At 49.6% G+C, this 20,612-nt stretch overlaps 1 protein-coding gene across 7 annotated transcripts in view; it reads right to left on the bottom strand.

Annotated features, from left to right (window-relative positions):
* The window catches only part of MYO18A (myosin XVIIIA), a 101,456-nt gene that overhangs the window by 78,498 nt on the left and 2,346 nt on the right, over window positions 1-20,612 (bottom strand). For all 7 annotated transcript variants that reach the window (XM_061390582.1, XM_061390580.1, XM_061390581.1 and 4 more), the window contains exon 2: window positions 9,071-10,151. In XM_061390582.1, coding sequence (XP_061246566.1) covers window positions 9,071-10,069 — 999 coding nt within the window. In that variant the 5' untranslated portion in view covers window positions 10,070-10,151. The remainder of the gene's footprint in view (window positions 1-9,070; window positions 10,152-20,612) is intronic.

The raw sequence follows: 20,612 nt of genomic DNA on the forward strand, positions 1-20,612 counted from the left end.
TTCCAATGCAGGGGGCATGGGTTCGACCCCTGGTCGGGAAGCTAAGATCCCACACACGTCAGTGCCCACAAACCAAAACATAAGACAGAAGCAATATTGTAGCAAACTCAATGAAGACTTTTAAAATGGTCCACATCAGAAAAAAAAAAAAATGATTGAATCCTGCCTGCTGCCCCTTGGGCTCGCTTCCTCAGGTGGATTCTCCAGAGAGGCTGAGAGCAACGGTCACATCCTTCTGTAGCATCCACACAGCATGAGTGGCCAGTCATCCCCCTGGCGCCCCCTTTCCTTCTGGAGAAGAGGCTTCTAGGGACCTGGGAGCAGGAATCAGAAGGCCCAGGCCTGGGCTGGGCAGTGGATGTATAAGGATACCCAGAGACTGCCTTCCTCTACCTTATGTAGATGTATGGATGTATACATGGATATATGGATACACAGGGCTTCCCTGGTGGCTCAGACAGTAAAGAATCTGCCTGCAATGCAGGAGACCTGGGGTTTCATCCCTGGGTTGGGAAGATCCCCTGGAGAAGATCCCCTGGGTTGGGAAGATCCCCAGAAAAATATTGGAATGGCTACCCACTCCAGTATTCTTGCCTGGAGAATTCCATGGACAGAGGAGCGTGGCAGGCTGCATACAGTCCATAAGGTCACAGAGAGTCAGACGTGACTGAGCGACTAACACATACATACACATGTGGATACACAGCTCTCCTATGCAGAGTGAAGGGCCAGGAGGTGTACCCTGAGTTGAAATCCTGACCAGGGACTTAGTAGCCATGAAACCGTAGGCAACTTACCTAACCTGAACCTCTCTGTAATCCAGTTTCCTCATCTGCAAAACAGAGATCATTATAGTACCTACTTCAAAGGGTTGCTGGGAAAATGTACTGAGTTCATATGTGGAAGACATCTAGAACAGCCTCTAACAGAAGCGGAGTGAATGCTAACCATGATCTTCAATCTCGCTACTATTTTTCCTGCCCTTCCCTCAAAGCATTTCTATTCGGACTAAATCTTTACCAGATCAATTAAATACCATCTAGGGAGCCTGTGTGAGCTACACACTGTACTGGGTGCCACACAGAAGGCCAGGTGGACCCCTGACATTCTTTCCTGCCACAGAGTTTGTGCAGAGTGGCTGGGTGAACCAGGCCGCGGCAGAACGCCATGCCCTGATTCTGAGGAACATATGGCAGGAGGTGAAGGGAGCCAGAGCAGTGACCCAGGTCTAAGGAAATAGTTTCCCAACCCAACTAGAGCCAATGACTGAAAAAATAAGCTTTGCTAACACTGTCCCCTGTATTTAACAGAACAGAAGCTGCTGCCAAACACCACATGGGACTCGAGGGTTGGCTGGGGGCCCCCCAAACGGCACAGCAAAGGGTGGGGGACCATGATGACTCCACTCCTTGGCAGTGCCTGTCTGGCGTGGTGGGTGCCCAGGGTGCTGCGGAGGCCTGGGGCACATTCATACCCGCTGCCCAGACGGACAAAGGAGGCACCAGGCAACCTGCCCAGGCAGCAGGGGAGCCCCCACACCAACGGGTCACCAATCCCCACCCCCACAACGCTGCTCCCCACCCCAGGCTCCAGTGAGGAGAATCCAGCAGCTCAGGGTAGGGGGGCAGCGGGAGCCCTGCTGGCAGGCAGAACGCGTGCTTGTGGTTTCTGGGAAATGCTGTAGAGATTTGCAGCATTTTTAAAATACTTGTGTTCCCACCCGCCACACACACACACACCCCCTCCTTCACCCCACTCCTCACCCACCTCCCCCTGTCTGGGTGTTTGCATATCTGGTATTTTCCAGAACCATTTCAATATAAATAAAAGAGATCAGAAGGGAGAGGAGGCCAAGGTGGTCTGGGGGATCAGGGTGGGCCGGAGGGGTGCTGGCCAGTGCCGGAAGGGGCTGGAACAGCCTACCTCCATCAAGGCCCTGCCCCTGCATCAGGGCTCCAAGCTGTGCCTGCGAAAACAACCAGTGACCATGACATGTACCCACACCCAGGCCAATGCGGCCTGGGCACTGTGCCCACCACCCACGGGCTGGGTGGCCAGGGCACTCTGGGGCTGTCGTTCGTCTAGCATCTCCCTGGGGAAAAGGCAGACTGGACCTCTGAAGACAGAAGGGAGACCTAGCAGAATGGAAGTGACCTAGTTCACCACACTATTCTGCTGGTCCCAGGTGCCCCACTAATCCAGGACAACCCCCCAAAATGCTCCCCAAAAGACCTTTCGCTCACCAGGTCATACATCCTTGAACCTACCCACCTGCCTTTCATATATCCAAAAGGACATAGTTTGGGTTCCACCCTGAGCCCCCAAACCAGGCTCTCCCATGGTGAGACTCTGATTCCAGAAACTTTGGCATAAAATGAAGTGACAATGTCCTGGAGTAGCAGTAGGAACAGGGCATTCTAGAACACTGAACTCAGGCAGTACCCCACCACCCCACCACCAGCAGAATCCCCTGAGAAAGCCTGTTGCCCAGAAGCCAGCCTAGCAGACCAGGAAGCAGCAGTTTCAAGTCTCCCCTTGGAACCTTTTGGGCCCCACTCGTGACAGTACCCAGGGGTCCTGGGGACCAGGAAGAGGCGGCTCACACCGTTTCTTCCCAGGGCCTCCATTATAGCCTTCTCCCAAATGCAGACAACCCTGCCTGGCCAGTCCCCTGCAAGGCCATTGGGGAACACGCCTGCAGGTCAGAAAAGCCTGGCTCTAAAATGCTGTTAAAAGCAAGAGAGCACCCCAGTGTCCCACCTCTCCCACCAGTGGGCTGTCTTTAAGAACAGAGCTTCAGAGAAAGAGTTTGGACAAAAGTGTTAGGAGTCCTATTGGAAAGAAAACCTTACCAGGGGCAAGAATGGAAGAGCACTAGAATGGACTGATTAACACAGGTAGCATGTGTGTGTGGGCTCAGTCCTGTCCGACTCTTTGAGACCCGATGGACTGTAGCCCACCAGGCTCCTTTGTCCATGGGGAGAATTCTCCAGGCAAGAATACTGGAGTGGGTTGCCATGCCCTCCTCCAGGGCATCTTCCCAACCCAGGGATCCAACCCAGGTCTCTCACACTGCAGGCAGATTCCTTACCGTCTGAGCCACCAGGGAAGCCCATGAATACTGGAATGGGTAGCCTATCCCTTCTCCAGGGGAACTTCCCAACCCAGGAATTGAACTGGGGTCTCCTGCATTGCAGGCAGATTCTTTAGACGCTGAGCTACTAGGGAAGCCCCTCATTAACACAGAGGCTGTAAAACTGCCTCCCATGGATGGTATTAGAGACTGGGCAGAGGGAAGGGAACTAATCTCCCTGAGCGTTTACTACTGCTAAAGTCTAATAAGCGACATCATCTGATACACAAACATGTTTATCTTCAATAAAGGCCCACAGAGCGTGGTGTGCAGAATAAAAAACAAGTTTCCCTTTAGCACCAGTCTTATTCTCCTTCTCAGAGAAAACTGTAGTTAGTTGGGCGTGAATACTTCTCTGAGTTTGAGTCTTCTCAAATTCTGGGAGGAAAGAATAGAGCCTGTTAAGGCAATGGCACCCCACTCCAGTACTCTTGCCTGGAAAATCCCATGGATGGAAGAGCCTGGTAGGCTGCAGTCCACGGGGTCGCTAAAAGTCGGACACGACTAAGCGACTTTACTTTTACTTTTCACTTTCCTGCATTGGAGAAGGAAATGGCAACCCACTGCAGTGTTCTTACCTGGAGAATCACAGGGACGGGGGAGCCTGGTAAGCTGCCGTCTATGGGGTCGCACAGAGTCGAACACGACTGAAGTGACTTAGCATTAGCATTAGAGTGGTCATGGCTCACTTTGCCTGGGAGGCCTCTCCTAATTGCCACCCCTTCTCCTGTGGCAGGACTGGCCATTTCCTCCTCCTCACCCCACTGCATAGCTGTTCAGACCTGTGATAGCAGTTATAGTACCTGGTTGCATTTCTTTACTTAGGTCTATGCAGACACAACTGAGCGACTTCACTTCACTTCACTTCATGCTTCCTCAAGGAAAGATTGCATTTTATTTATTTAATCTCCCTAAGCCTGGTATAGTGCTAGTCCCTAAGCAGATTCATTAAATGTTTAAGGGAGGGACTTCCCTGGCAGTCGGATGGTTAAGAGTCCACCTTCCAATGCAGGGGGCCCAGGTTCCATCCCTGGTCAGGGAATCAGATCCCACATGCTGCAACTGATCAGGGGTCCAGATCCTGCATGCTGCAACTAAGACCTAGCACAGCCAAGCAAATTTTTTTTTAAAAAAAGCTTAAAGGAGTAAGTAAACTAAAGCTCACAAAAGCTTGGTAACTTTAGGAAAACGCAAACACAGGTCTTTCTGGCTACAAAGTCCATGCTGTTTACATTATAAATGCTATCTTCCAGATTCTCCTGAGTCTGGAGGTGGTTTTAGATGGACACGATGACCTCTTTAGGAAACTTACATCCCTACAGCCTTTGAGTACAAACCCTAAGTTCCAACAGAAGAGACTGGACTACAGATCTCAGGCAAATGCCCGACAGCTTGAGAGGGTTCAGGAAACCAGCCTTGGATGGGAGGGAGTGATAAGTGATACACCTTCCTTAAAGCACCAACCTCTCCCCTCCTACCACATCCTCGAAAGCTCAGGGGAGCAGTGCTTTCTAGGTATGGCTCCCATGCAGGCCAGCTCCTCTGGCTCTTGGTGGCAGGGGGACAAATGCATTGGGCAGGGTTTAGCCAGGTGGGCTTTTCTGAGCTCAGTAGAAACACCCTCCATTTCTCAGACACCATATTTGTCCCCAGTGAAGGCCCAATGAGAATATGAACAGAAAAGGTCGGCTCTCCCCTCTCTCAGGTCCTAGTCCATAACAGGCTTTTCCCCCTTCTTATAGAGTATTGACTTGCCCACACAGACTCATGGACCTGGAGGAAGGAATTCTGAACCAACTAGGGTTTTAAGATCCTCATCATTACCAAAACCTCCTCCAATTTCACCGACTCAAGGATCTCTTTGCCTTTAGAAAACTTTAGTAACTGATCCCCAAACAGACATCCTAAAACATTTTCCCTGAGGAGCTGAAGAAAGGACTTAGCCTCTTCCCCTAACTCTGGCATCACACTTCACCCCTCCTCTCTTCCTTCTCCCACACCAGCCAATCAACAAGACTACAGGGCACCCCTAAGTTCATAAGAGCACTATTTACAATGGCCAAGACAAGGAAGCAACCTAAATGTCCATGGACAGATGAACTGATAAAGAAAATGTGATATATATATATATATATTTATACACACATACATACACACACATAATGGAATACTACTCAGCTATAAAAAAAAGAATGAAATAATGCCATTTGCAGCAACAGGAATAAACAGAGATATTATCATACTAAGGGAAGTAAGTCAGAGAAAGACAAATATCCTAGGACATCACTTAAATGTGGAGTCTAAAAATTTGATATAAATAAACTTATTTACAGAAGAGAAACAGACTCACAGACATAGAAAACAAACTTATGATTACCAAAGGAGAAAGCGGGAGGTGGAACAGATGCATTAGGAGCTTGGGATTAACAAATACAAATACCAATAAAATAGATAAGCAACAAGGTCCTACTGTATAGCACAAGGAACGATATTCAATATCTTGTAATGAACTATAGTGGGAAAGAATCTGAAAAAAAAAATATATATATATATACACACACACACGCATAACTGAATCACTTTGCTGAACACCAAAAACTAACACAACATTGTATATCGACTATAATTTTAAAAAATTTTTAAAATAAAAACAAATAAAAAAAGACAACAGAGCCTACTTCAGTTGCTCCTGTCGGATATGTCTCTCCATCTGCACTGCTTCTACCAGAATTCAGGCCTCCGTCCATTTTAACTGAGATACTACAGCTCCCTCACTAGTCTCCCCACAGCTATCCTTGCTCGAGCTGAAAGCATTCTCCATAAGCAGCCAGAGAGGTTTTTCAAAAACCTGTTCCCATCACTCCCTAATTAAATCGCTTCATTGCCTTTAGGTTAAAGTTCGCATTCCCTAGATGACTCACAAGGGCCTCAATGACCTGCTTCCTGCTCGCCTCTCCTGCTGCTCCTCTCAATACTGTCCCCACACAATCCCCCAGTCTTATTCCCCAGATGTGTCATTCTCTCCAGTCTCTAGACCTCGGCATGTGTCTTACCTCCTTCCTCTTCCTCCTCTTGTCTCCCCTACACTCATCTCCCTCCCAGATATTGGTTCTCTCTCATTCCTTCCCAAGGCTGTGCTAGAAGTCCCTCTTCTGTGCTCCCCAGGACCATGTCCTGGCCTCTGTCATTGAGCTTCTCAAATGGCACCGTCTTTGTCTGCTGCTTGAGCACCTCTCCCACCAGACTGTGAGCTCCTTGGGGCTGGGGTTATGTGCTATTCAGTGCTGGACCCCAGGACCGAGCACACAGGAAGCGCTCAACAAATGTTTGTTTCATAGGCAGGTGAGTGGAAGAAAAGACACAAGAGCTGCTTCTCCCGGGCCAGCTAAGTGATTCCTATGAGGTCCCAAGTCCTGCCGGAGCTCACCCCTGCTCCCAGTGGAACCCTGTTGAGCAGCCACAGGGACACACGAAGGAGGTGTGAACCGAGCATTCTGGACACACACCATGTGAGAAGGAAACCCACGGGGCTGTGTCTCCCTGGGGTCCTCTGAAGAGGTTGCGGAGAAAAGGCCCCATGGCCCCCATCTGTGTGCAGAGAGGGAACAGATGTCTAGCCAGCTCCCTCAGAGCTCCCTGGGGACAGGCGACGTGTGGACACAGTTGATGGATGGCCTGATGGGCAGGGTGACCGCCAGGAGCTGTCCCTGTGGGGCTGGAGTTGTCAGGGTTCCCCGCCCAGGAGCCTGGAGGAGGCGGGAAGACTCTTTTCTTGGCATGGAACTGGGATTAGAATCGCTGCCAAGAAAAGAAGCAGGAGTAGGAGTGGGAGGAAGAGGAGGAGATAAAGGACGAGAGTCCCAGAAGAGGGTGCAACACTCCTCCACCAGCCCCGGGGGGGCCGTCCCAGGACACTGGAATGCCGGGCTCGCTCTGCTTTTCTCTGCTGTGGCCCGAGTCCCCACCACCTACCCAGGTAGGAAAAGATGCAGAGGCTACTCTGAACCTGTCAGAGGGCTCTAGGAGACTCCTGACGATGGGGCTTTCTACTGCCTCCCATGCCTGATCCCCCAGGTGGAGGGAGACGTCCTCTGGGCATCAGCTGGGTTTGCCCCACAGGGGCGAGAGCAACCCGGCCTTTCAGGGGTACCTGCTGTACTGCAGGATCCACCAGGGCCTCGACAGCTGAGCCATCCAATTCCCCAGGGAGGAGGCAGCAGCAGCTAGCTGGGAAGGGAGAGTGGCTGGGAAATGTGAGATGCCAGGATGATCCGTGTGCTCTAAGGACAAAACTGAACAGCATCTGGGATGCCAGGCCCAGGGCCCCTCAGAGGCCTGTGCTGTGGTTCAGCAGGGAGCTGGCAACAATCTCCCAGAGGGGATTCATTCTTAAAGAGGAAGAAAATTCCATCTCTTAAAAGCAATATTACCCTGGTAGAAAGCAGAGAGACCCGTGGTATGATCATGGTATCATCTCTGGCTCTGAAATAAAGCCTACTCCCTCTAGGCCGTGGTTCCCTGAGTTCAGTCTAGTCTGATGGCTAACACACAGTAGGTGCTTGATGGGTGTTTCTGGAATAAATGAGTCCCAGTCCTACCCTGGATTCCATGACAGGCTCCCTCCCCCTCACAACCCTTTCCTGACTAGCAGAGCATCCTGACCCCACCAGCCCCAGGGTAGAGGAAGGTCGGAGACCTGACTCCAGTGCTTCCTGCCAGAGCCTAACCCTGCTGCTCCCAGGCCCTCCAGGCCCAAGATGCTGCCAGACTGAACAGCCAACCGAGTGTCCACTTCCCCTCCCTGGGAGAAAGCTAGGATGGGGACTCTGCCTGCTTCCTTAGCATTTCCTCCCACTTTTGACTTTGACACATCTGGCCGGTCACTTAGTGCTGAAAGGTCCCGGCCAGGCTATGCAGTGGTCAGGCTGCAGGGACCAGATCCAGACAATCCTAAAACCCACAGGCAGGAGAAAGGGAGGGCTAGAGCCAACTTATCCCTCATGGATTGTCTCTAGGCAGAACATTCCAAACTGATATGTAGCCACCCTATCAAAAGTCCCCTGGGGTTAGAGATATCCATTCCCCTAGAGACCTGCTCACACATCTAATCTCAGTGTCTTCTGCTCCTATGTCACCCCTTCCATGGCTGTTTTCTGTGGGCTTGATATGAGTTGAGATCTCAGGGACAGTCAGGTCATACTATCTCTGTAGGCTAGATCCCTGTTACCTTTCCAGGGCTGTGCTTTTCTTCTTCCAGGAGATAATAAAGACTGTTGGAGCCCAAGTGATCTTTATAAATCAGATCCAGTCACTCCCCTGCTGAAAATCCTACAATGGTACCATTTCACTGGACTAAAATCTAAACTCCTACCATTATTTACAAGGTCCTCCATGATCTGGCCCCTGCTTATCTCTGCAACCTTACCTGGTGTTCAGCTCCTCAGTTGCTCAGGGGTAAAAGGAGGCCTGCAGTCATCTCCCCAAGAGCTATACTAAAGCAGCCACACATTACAGATGTCCCATGTGAGACCTGATTTAAAATAATTTATCTTTTTTTCACCTCCAATACATAAAAAATGGAAATCCTATATTTTAGTTTACATACCAGTCTGGACTAGTAGTAGTCCAGAGTGTCTCTCATAGCTGGAAGTGGCACATGTTAGCTTTCTCAGTGCCTCAATTTAGGGCTCAGGACATACAAGCCCACGCAGGTATCACACATTCTGTATTGCAGTGTATCACATCTGCTGGGGTCACTTCTCCCCACAGGCCAGATAAGTTGTCCCAGAGCCCAAGGAGTGGATCGCATCACCCCTCGCACTTGCTAGGCTCTAATGATAGCTATTGGGTACCCCAACCAAACTCCCAGGTACAAACACCAGAGAGGCCAGCATACCCAGTCCCCGCTCACCCCCGGCTGCCCAGGCAAACACTCACATGGGCTGGCTCCCTGCGGAGTCCCTCCACGCTCCGCAGCCAGCTCTGGCTGAGCTCGCTGAGCTCTGGGATAGGCTGCACCTTGAGCCGCACGCTGTCCCCAGACTGCCGGATCATCTCCACAATCTCATCCCTGGACTTGTTCTCCACCTTGAGTCCATTGATCTCCACCAGACGGTCACCGGGCACCAGCCCCAGGGCCAGGTCCTTGGTGCCCGCGCCGGGCTCCGCAAAATGAACCACCCGCCGGTAGACCTGGCCTTCAGGCCCCCGATCCAGCATGGTGGTGCGCCGCAGGGAGAAGCCGAAGTCCCCGGTGGGCCTTCGCAGCAGTTCTAGTTCCCGGAGGGCAGGGGGTGGTGGGGGCAGCACCGGGGGCAAACGCAGGTCAGCCGGAAACCTCTTGGTCACCAGCTCCGGGGCTCGGGACCGAGGTCCTGATCGAGGGATACTCAGGCCGGGATGCTGCGTCAGTTGTCCCTCCAGGGTCCTCACCTCCACCTGCGGAGATGGGGCGGCAGAGTGCTCTGAGGGGGTGGAGGTTTCCGACGTGCTCTCGTCCCGGCTACGCTGGGAGAAGGAGAAGCGCTTGGCGATCATTTGCGAGTTCTGCTTGGCCAGGGAGCCGAACTTGGCCGCCCGCTGCAGCACTGAACCCCGCCCGCCGCCTTCCTCGCCCTTGAGGTCATCGCTGGAGCTGGCTGTGCTCAGGTGGCCCGAGTCCAGGACGACGCTGCCCCTGTTGCTGTCTGAGTCGATGTCCGTCAGGTGCAGGTCCGAGCCGCTGGCCACCTTGATGGGGATGGGGTTGGAGATCTCCAGGCGCGTCCTGGAGTCGCGCTTGGAGGAGCGGTTCAGGTTGAAGAAGCCGCGACGCAGGCTCATCTCTTCCAGGCTCCGCAGCTCCGCCGCCGACATCCGCTCCTTCTTCTCCTTCTTTTCCTTCTTCTCCTTCCGCCCGCCATCTTTGTCCTTGTCTTTCTTCATGAGGTTAAACATGGTGGGGGCGCTGTTTCCAGGGGTGGCACCCCCAGAGGATTACAGGTGCTTAGTACAGGGCCCTTGTGCCCCGCCCTTGCCGCTGCAGACAGAAACAGAGAGAGGTTATTCCAGCAGAGCCCAGACATGGCCAACCAATGAGCACAACTGCCCCTCACCGAGTGCCAGCTACGTGCCAGGGGCTCTGTCTCACCCAATACTGTCTCGAGGTGACCCTCATAACACTGCTATGGGTGTTCTTGTTATTGTTGTTCAGTCGCTAGGTCGTATCCAACTCTTTGCGACCCTCATGGACTGCAGCACACCAGGCTTCCATGTCCTTCACTATCTCTGAGTTTGCTCCAACTCATATCCATTGAGTTGGTGATGCCATGGATAGGTCTATCATTACTCCCATTTTACAAATAAGGCAACGATACAAGTTTGTAAAAGCCCAGACTTCAAAATCTTATCATTTCCTGTAATCCCTGATGGACCCACGCTTAGGTGTACACAGCATGGCATCTGGGAGCTCTAACCTCCTAGTTAAGAGGATGCTGTTGGGGCTTCCCTGGTGGCTCAGTGGTAAAGAATCCGCCTGCCAATGTAGGAGACACAGGTTCAATCCCTGGTCCAGGAAGATCCCACATGCCACGTGGAGCAACTTAGCCCATGCGCCACAACTACTGAGCCTGTACTGTAGACCCTGGCAGCTGCAACTGCTGAGCCCATGTGCCACAGCTACAAAGCCCGGGGGCCCTAGAGCGGGCACACCCTAGAGCCCGGATCCCCGACAAGAGAAGCCACCACAATGAGAAGCCTGAGCACCACAACTAGAGAGTAAGCCCCGACTCGCCCCAAGTAGATAAAAGCCCATGCAGCAATGAAGACCCAGCATAGCCAAAAATAAGTCAGTAAATAAAAGTATTTTTTTAAAAAAAGGATGCCATCAAGCCAACCTGGGACCTAACTTAAGATTCAAACACAAAGGAACAAGGCAAGTGACCTTCCACAGCCACTGTCCATTAAGGCACCAGACATCACATGCTCCTGGGCTCGTTCCTAAACCTGCTACCCCTGAAGCAGCAGCCTGAGCCACCGCTGGACAGATCTCAAAGAACCAACACTTATTTAATGACTGCCACTCACCAGGCATAATGCCAGGCCCTTTACACTATCTCATTTGAACCTCACAGCATCCCTGCAAGGTAGGTATCATTATCTCTACTTTGCAAATGAGAAAACGGGGCTCCGAAAATTAAGTATATGTTAGTTGTCACACAGCTAGTAGGTGGCAACTGCAGGATTCAATGGCAAATGTTGTTTTCTTTCTAGGGCCTGGGCGCCCACAGTGAAGCAGGGAGGGAAGTAAGGGGGAAGTTCCAGACTGAACAGAAGACAGACAGCTGCAAGGTGGGGGTGGGGTGGGGTCTGCTGGATAAACAGGATCCTGAAAAACTCACATCCTTTTCCCCAGACCGACACCTAAATATAGCCTTGGGAAGTAAGTTGTGGCAGCCAGAGAGAAAAACCTAGCTCCAGAGCTCTAGTGTTTATGAGACCAACCTCCTCCCATCCCCAAGCACACTCAACTGGGGACAGGACCAGAGAAAAACCTGGTGGGGGTGGAGTTGAGAGAGGTTTCCTAGTTCTAACCAGCAGGGAACAAGAAGTAGGCCATACCGCCTAATTAGAAATTAAATGTAATTTTTTCTCTCTCTGTGAAAGCTTCCTGTTCTGAGTTCTAGACCCAAGACCTGCAAGCTTACTCTTTGCAGCAGTGAGCTCTGGCCAAGCCCTGGAGAGGCCCTTCCTCTCAGTGCACCCCATCCTCACAACCAAGAGGGTCTTCCAGGCTCCCCATTCTACTGAGGATTCCCAACCCAGGTACAGTGCCTAGGAAGGCTTCAAGGGCCAGGAATGCCCAAGGGCCCTGGGGTGCTGGTTGATTGTTTCTGCTCCACCCAGCGCCCTGACCCATGTGGCTCCTGAGAGATCATTGTATCTTTTCTAGAGCAGCACTGTCCACAAGAAATATAATTCAAATCATATATGGAGTTGTAAATTTTCTAGCAGCCACATTAAAAAAAAAAAAGGTAAAAGGAAATGGGTAAAATTAACAATACCGTTTATTTAATGTAAATATATCCAAAATATTGTCATCTCAACATGTTATTTATATAAAAATATTGAGATATTTTACATTCTCTTTTCCATATTAAGTCTTCAAAATCCAGTGTGTGTTTAGCATTTAGAGCATGTCTCGATTCAGACAAACCACATTTCAAGTACAGTAAGTCCCCTACATATGAACAAATTCTGTTTCAAGAGCATGTTTGTAAGTCCAGTTTGTTCACAGGCCCAACACAGCCTAGGTACCCAACCAACACAATCGGCTGTATAGTACTGTACTGTAATAGGTTTATAATACTTTCCACATAAATGATATGTAGATAAAAAAACACAAAAAATAAAGAAAACATGTTTACTCTTACAGTACTGCGCCTGGAAAAGTATAGTAGTTCAATGCAACCAACAGCTGGCATATAGGGGCCTGCACGCACATTTGTATCTTTCAAAGTTTGCAACGTGAAGGTTCTTAAGTAAGGGACTTACTGTATTTGACAATCTGATTTGTGGCTATCAGATTGGGCAGCACAAGCCTAGAGAATTCTTCTGTTGTAGAGCATATGCAAAGAGGTGGGAAATCTGGCCATCAGCTCTCTGTGGACCTAGCAGGTACCCTTCTCCCCCTCTGACCTCAGTTTCTACCTGATAAAACAAAGTTCCCTTTGAATTGTTTCGTTCTTACTGCTCCATGCATAGTACCTGGGGGTGGGAAGCCAGGAAATCAATCTAAGGGCCCAAGAAGTACAAATCTAGGAACAGCCCTGGCCAGCAGCTGCACCTGGACTGATACAGGGTGGCAGAGTGCCTGGATCAGGTATTGTCTCTTCAGGCCTCTATTTCAACATAGGGAGTCTTTCTCTCTCCTCCTGAATGCTGATGGGGGTGTGGACAGACCTACCATATATTAGGTTGAAGGATCTCTGGCTGATTACTGCCCATCTTACCTCTCATCCATCACTACCTGCATGCTCTTAAAAGGCTAGCTTAGAAGATGGTTCCAGAGGGACCTGGGGGGGAAATGGGGAAAGAAACCCACCCTGGGGACTTGGAGGGAACAAACCAGTATCTTAGCCCCAGTTCAACCACAGAGAACCCAACTGCCTCCAATGCTGTCCCACCAACACACCTTTTAGAGTCTCCAGTTCTCACTCTGCAGTCCTTACCCAATCCTGGCTCTTTGCTGGGGGCTAGGTATCTGAGCGGTATCAACGGAAAACAGCCCCAGAATTCTAGAATCTTTGGGCTGTCTCGGCAAAAGCTTGTCCCTCACTGTCATTGCAGCCCGCAGAAGCCGCAGACGGTCACAGCAGCAGCACGGGGATGGTGCTGGCAGGAAATGTTAGAAGATCTGGTATCTAGGCCTGGATCTGCCAACAAATCACTGGGGGACCTTGAACCTGTCACTTTGCTCAAGGTTGGACGACATGATCTAGGTCTCTTCTAGCTCTAAAATTCCAAATATCTAAGTCTCCTGTGGACACAGGTTATTTATTAACTTTCTGCCAAAGTCACCCCTCTCTCATCCCAATCCTTGGGGCCTCTGGAAACTAGATCCATTTCAGCCCTTTCCTCATCACCCTCTGTCCTGCCACTGTTATCTGCACAGCTCACAAGATCCCCCCTCCTCACTGTTGTCCCACCAATTGCCAGGCCTGGCTGTGGCCTGGGTTCTCTCTTGTGCCCCACGTTTAGAGCTACTGGCAGCGTCCCCCTCCAGGGTCAGACCTGCAATACAGCTGCAGCTGTTTCTTATGTCTCAGAGCCTAGTTTGCCAGAGACCTGGGTTCTGTCAACTTCCTGTAGACCTTGGACTTTGCCACATCTCCTGTCCTCAAGTTCAAAGTCTCTGGTAGCAATGATATCATTACCTCCGGACTCCTTTCAGGCTGCAGTTTCTACCTACCTCCCCTTCATCTCTCACTCCCTCCAGTGATGATAACTTTTTTTGATCCACTTCTCTGCCTTTCACCCATCACCCTACTCCAGGAGGTCTTTCCTAATTTTAAGTGGAGGAAAGGTATGTATGCAAATTAGGATATGTACCTGAATCATCTTGACCCTGTGTGTGTGTGTGTGTGTGTGTGCGTGCGCGCACGCACGCTCAGTCACTCAGCCATGTCTGCCTCTTTGTGACCCCATGGACTGCAGCCTGCCAGGCTCCTCTGTCCATGAGATTTCTCAGGCAAGAATACTGGAATGGGTTGCCATTTCCTCCTCAGGGAGTCTTCCCAGCCTAGGGATCAAACCCACATCTCCTGCATTGGCAGGAAGGTTCTTTACCACCACACCATCTGGAAAGTTCCCCATGTCGACCCTACTATCCCCCAAATCTAAGCAGAATACCATTGACTCAATCAACTCAGCTGCTTTATCACATTAAGACATAAAGCATTTTGAAGACAAGGACCATTCAATTCAAATATGCACGTATCGGGCTTCCCTGGTGGTCCGGTGGTAAAGAATCCACCTGGCAGTAGAGGAGACACCAGTTTGATCTTTGATCTGGGAAGATCCCACATGCCATGGAACAACTAAGCCTGTGCTCCAGAGCCCAAGAGCCACAACTACTGAAGCCCAAGAGCCACAACTACTGAGCCCAAGAGCCACAACTACTGAAGCCCTGCACCCTAAAGTCCGTGCTCCACAACAAGAGAACTCAATAAGAAGCCTGGGCACCGCAACTAGAGAGTCGTCCCTGCTCGCCACAACTGGGGAAAGCCCAAGTGCACCAACAAAGACCAACACAGTCAAAAATAAATACAGAAATAAAACTTAAAAAACAAATATGCATCAATTCAATGTACATGGTCACATGATGGAACACTGCTGCTGCTGCTAAGTCGCTTCAGTCGTGTCCGACTCTGTGCAACCCCATAGACGGCAGCCCACCAGGCTCCCTGTCCCTGGGATTCTCCAAGCAAGAACACTACTCAGCAATAAAAAGGAAACAACTACTGATACACACAACAAGGATGAACCTCAAAAACATCTCTTGCTGCTGCTGCTGCTAAGCCAGTACAGTTGTGTCCGACCCTGTGCAACCCCATAGAACGGCAGCCCACCAGGCTTCCCTGTCCCTGGGATTCTCCATCTCTTAAGTGACTATAAAAGAAGCCTTGAACTACTATTTGGTACTATTTATATGAACTTCTGGTATAGTCAAAGTAACCTATGGGGAAAAAAAATCAGAACAGTGGTTACCTCTGGGAAGCAAGGGTGGGTTGGGAGTGGGAATTGCCTGAGAAAGGGCATAAGGGGACTTTTGGGGGTGATGTTCATGTTACATATCTTTTTTTTTTTTTTTTTTTTTGGGAGAGAGCCCCAAGGCGGGCGACCGGAGCCCTCTCTGGTCACAAGCTGGAGCCTGAGGCCAGGCCTCATCCCCCCATGTTACATATCTTGATAAGGACTAGGCTTAGGAAAGTTACGACCAACCTAGACATCATATTGAAAAGCAGAGACATTACTTTGTCAACAAAGGTCTGTCTAGTCAAGGCTATGGTTTTTCCAGTAGTCATGTGTGGATGTGAGAGTTGGACTGTGAAGAAAGCTGAGCGCCGAAGAATTGATGCTTTTGAACTGTGGTGTTGGAGAAGATTCTTGAGAGTCCCTGGGGCTGCAAGGAGATCCAACCAGTCCATCCTAAAGGAGATCAGTCCTTGGTGTTCATTGGTAGGACTGATGTTGAAGCTGAAACTCAATACTTTGGCCACCTAATGCGAAGAGCTGACTCATTTGAAAAGACCCTGATGCTGGGAAAGATTGAGGGCAGGAGGAGAAGGGACGACAGAGGATGAGATGGTTGGATGGCATCACCGACTCAATGGACATGGGTTTGGGTGAACTCCGGGAGCTGGTGATGGACAGGGAGGCCTGGCGTGCTGCAGTTCATGGGGTTGCAAAGAGTTGGACATGACTGAGTGACTGAATTGAACTAACAGATGTAACAGTTATCAAGAAAGATTGGTGCATTTCATTGGATGAAATACTCAAAAGACAAAAAGAATTATAAACAAATACTGAACTCTAGTTTATGATATGTATGCTAACGTTTTGGGGGAAGGTATATTTAGTGTCTGTTATGTACTTTGAGATGCATCAAAAATGTAAGATGGGATTGGAAGGGGAGGAGGCCTTGCGAGAGGCCTACTAGGCCTCATCGGAGCCAGGGCCTCCCTTTAAAAAAAAAAAAAAATGTAAGATGGAGGAATTCCCTGGTGATCCAGTAGCTAGGACTCAGCACTTTTACTGCAATGACCCAGGTTCAATTCCTGGTCAGAGAACTAAGATCCCACAAGCCACGCAGTGTGGCAAAAAAAAAAAAAAAAAGTAAATAAAGTTAAGATGGCTTAGGGTTGTATCAAGGGATAAAGATGTGGTAAACAGGAGAGTAAAGTGTTCACTGTGGCTTCCCAGGTGGCTTGGTGGTGAAGAATCTACCTGCCAATGCAGGAGACAAAGGAAACTCGGGTTCACTCCCTGGGTCAGGAAGATCCCCTGGAGGAGGCATGGCAACCCATTCCAGTATTCTTGCCTGGAGAATCCCATGAACAGAGGAGCCTGGTGGGCTACAGTCCATGGGGTTGCAAAGAGTCACACATGACTAAGCACACACACACACAAAGTGTTCACTGTAGAATCTAGAAGGTACTGTAAAACTCTAACTTTTAAAAATGTTTGCAGAGCTTTGTGATAAAATGTTGGAAAAATATATATATTTATCAAGCACCTTACCAAATACAGGGAGTATAAAGATAAATAAAATTCATGAAAGAATTTAGGCTTCGGGTATCAGGAAATAAAGCTGAGAACAAATTTGAGTTAATATTGAGGCAATTTTGGGCAAGTCACTTAAGGTAATGACTTAAGTCATTTTTTTTTAATGGAGATAATAGTACCTGCCATTTAAGCCATGGGAATTAAATGAAATATATATATATATATATATATATATATATACCTTTCATAAAATGCCTAGCCCAGACTAAGCCCTCAAAAGTGGTACCCAATAGTAGCAGGGCACAGTCTTGCCATCTAAATGGGATGGTAGAGAGGGTGATGAAGTACACAAATGACTATCAACACCAGTATGACAAAGTAAGTCTAGACATAGAATCTTTTTTTTTTTACTGTGATGTGAGACACACAGGATCATAGTTCTCCCACCAGGAATCCAACCTGTGCCCCCTACATTGGAAGCTCAGAGTCTTAACCGCCAAAATGCCAGGGAAATCCCTAGACAAGCAATCTTAATGCTGGACAGGACCTTTGTGTATGGAAAGTAAAGCCTAAAGAAGTGAAAGCAATCCAGTGAGAACAGGGCCAAGCTGGATCACACTGGCTCAAGTCCAGAGGCCCCATAAAACTACTGCCAAGATAAGGACAAGCAATTCATAGTTGCAGAAATATAAATGGCCAACAAACGTGAACAGGTATTCAGCCTCAATAATAATCACAGATGTATGAAGTAAAACAGAGATATATTGTGTTCACTTAGCAATTTAGTAAAAAGTACCAAGATTAATAACATCAATCAGAGGATGAGAAGCAGGGTGTCTCATACATGTTGATGAGAATATAAATTGATATAAGAAGGGCAGGTTTGTAGTATCTATGAAAATATTTAAAGATATATATTCTTTGACAGGGCAATTCCATTTATAGGACATTATAGATATATTCACACAATAAATGGGGTTAATCTTTGCAGAATTGTTTGTAATAGCAAAATTCTGTCGCTCTAAATATCCATCACTAGGGTAATAGCTATAATTATAGAACTAGACAGTTATTTAAAAGAATGATGTAGATTTGTGTATACTGACCTGGAAAGATTCTATACTCTCTTGTTTAATGAAAAAAAGAAAGCTGCCAGATAGTATATAATTTTTACTAAGAACTTTTAAGCTATGTATATGTGTGCATATATACACATGTGTATTATGTATAGTATTTCCACATGGATAGAAAAATGTATACTCTGGGAAAGAGACAAAGATTTTGGGAAAACCAAAGGAGACTTCTGTGTTTTGTCTATATTGTTTTAATTATTGATGGTGAGAATATTTAGCTGGTACGGGTACGTGTGTGCACACCTGCATGTGTTCACTTACGCCTAGGGCCTTTAGATAGTGGATTATGTATAAATTTCCTTCTTCATGCCCTTTATTTCCCACAGAAAGAAAATTTATATAAAATTCTATTTATATAAAATATATGTATTCAACTATAAATACATAATATATAAAATATTCATGACAAGCTTTTAAAAAAAATAGCCTGGAAAGATCCATTACACAAATATATCCGTGATTTTCTCTGTGGAGTAGTGGCAAAGAGGGGTAACACTTGTAGACTTGCTACAGATGGAACCTTTTTTTAGCATGTTACTTTTGTGATTTTAAAGTTCAAAAGAGAAAAAAGGAAAGTTTGACAAAGTAGTAAGCAATCCATTTAGCGTTACCACTGTAAAGGGGTTTGCAAGGGCAAGTTCAAAGCTTGCTTTCTCATGCTTTGAAAAAAGTGACTTGAGGGACTTGGTTAAAATAGATCTCATTGCTGTCTTGTGGCTTTAAGTCGGGGACAGATTTAAATGGGTCACCCTGCAGCTGGCAAAGCAGAAACCCCAGGAAATGGAAACTATAACGTTAAAATCCCAAGACAGGGCGCCCAGACTTGGCTGCTGCGGGTGGATACTTAAAACGATCAGTCCCCCCATTCTCACCCCCCCAGCACGGCACTCATAAATAAATACAAAGGAAATACTTTCCCGAGAGAGCCGGCCTCTCTCGCTCGGCCTCTGACCTCCCCGAGCGGCAGTTTCCTAAGGCCCCGAGGCCTTGATGGGTAGCTAACCCGGCTCACCCGCCCGCACCGAGCAATCGCAGGAGTGGCCCGGGGTGGGGGGCTCCCCTGGCACCTAGCCGGGCCCCAGGACAGCGCAGGGTGACGCCTGTCGCCGCCGCGGAGCCTCTTCCCGGCGGTGCTGCTGAGCCCCGCTGCGCCCCGTGACTCACGGCCGGGTCACACGGAGCTTATCTGGCTCCAGGTGTGCTCGCTCAGTCCGTCTGCACGCTTCTCACATGACATCAGCCGGCCCGCCCGCCCGCCCGCTCCCCGCCCAGCCCGCCACCGCGCGGGGAACCTCGGCCCTGGCACCTCCAGGCGGCCCGGTCCGGGGCAGCCGCGGCCCCGCGGCGCCTCCGCAGCGATACGGTCTCCCCTGGAACGCAACCATCCCGCAGGTCCCGGGAGAAACAAGTGCAGGAGCTACGCCAGCAGCCCCGCCAGGTCCCCCGCGGCTCTTCCAGGTGCGCCTCCTCGGCCCCACGCGGGGCCTGCCGCAGCCCGCAGGGCACTAACCTCAGCTGACATCCCCACACCCCACCTCCGGGGTGACCTTGAACCAGTCCCGTCCTCTCTCTAGACCTCAGCTAGTCCAACTCCAAAATCTCCAGGGGCCTGAGACTTCAGACATGGCCTTTGCCGAAGAGGTATTCCGTTCAACCACACACGGCAGGTTCGAATCCCGCTCTCCTGCTGACTGGCTGCATGACCAACAGCCCAATTATCCGACATCTCTGAATACTAGAGAATAACAAAAACAATTCCTTGAGAGTGACTCTAAAGTACTTGGCTGAGAGAAAGGGCCCTGGGCCCTATAAAATCGTCAGTCCACAATTTAAACTGCTGCCTGACTGTAAACTATTTGAAATGTCAAGGGAATGTGTATAATTTACAAGCCACACAATTCCTACCTCAAGGGAAAAGACAGGAAAGTGGGGGTGGGGGGTGGGGTTTTCAGGTCTGCTCCCCACCCTTCCCAATCCAGCTCCCACCACTGCACCACCTCACCCTCTAATTTAGGCTGCCTCAAAAAATGGTGAAGGGGGTGGGCGGGGAGGTGCAGTGAGCAGGCCATAAAGAACCCCAGGGCCTGATGCAAAGCAGAACTTAAAAGCTCCATCAAGCCCCCAACCCAAGTCCGGGGGAAGCCTGTTAATCATAGCGCAGTGTGGGCTGGGCCCTCCGGTCCCCTCAAATGTTTAAACTACATGGGGCCAGAGCCCCTCGGCTTTACCCGCCACATCCAGGAGAGGCCTAGGACAAGGCCTGGGCCCCAGGGCCACCCACGGGACCCTGCTCACTCGGATGCTCTGGCTCCAGTCTGTGGTGTCCACTCCAGGTGAGGGAGGTCTGGCAGGGGACTGACCTCTGGTTGAGAAAGAGTCAGCACAGCCCTGCTGCCCTGGAGACCTGTGACACAGCAAGCCTGGATCAAGGCTTCCTGAGTTTCAACAACTCTCTGCTCCACCCAAGCAGGTTGGATTCTCCCTTTCACACAAGCCCCAGTTCTGCCCCTCCCAGTCCACCTTCAGATGTCTGCCTCTGGGGGGACACTGGAGTTTTCAGATTCAGCTTTCTGAAGACACAC

Source organism: Bos javanicus, chromosome 19, assembly GCF_032452875.1.
Source record: "Bos javanicus breed banteng chromosome 19, ARS-OSU_banteng_1.0, whole genome shotgun sequence".
NCBI classification, from domain to species: domain Eukaryota; kingdom Metazoa; phylum Chordata; class Mammalia; order Artiodactyla; family Bovidae; genus Bos; species Bos javanicus.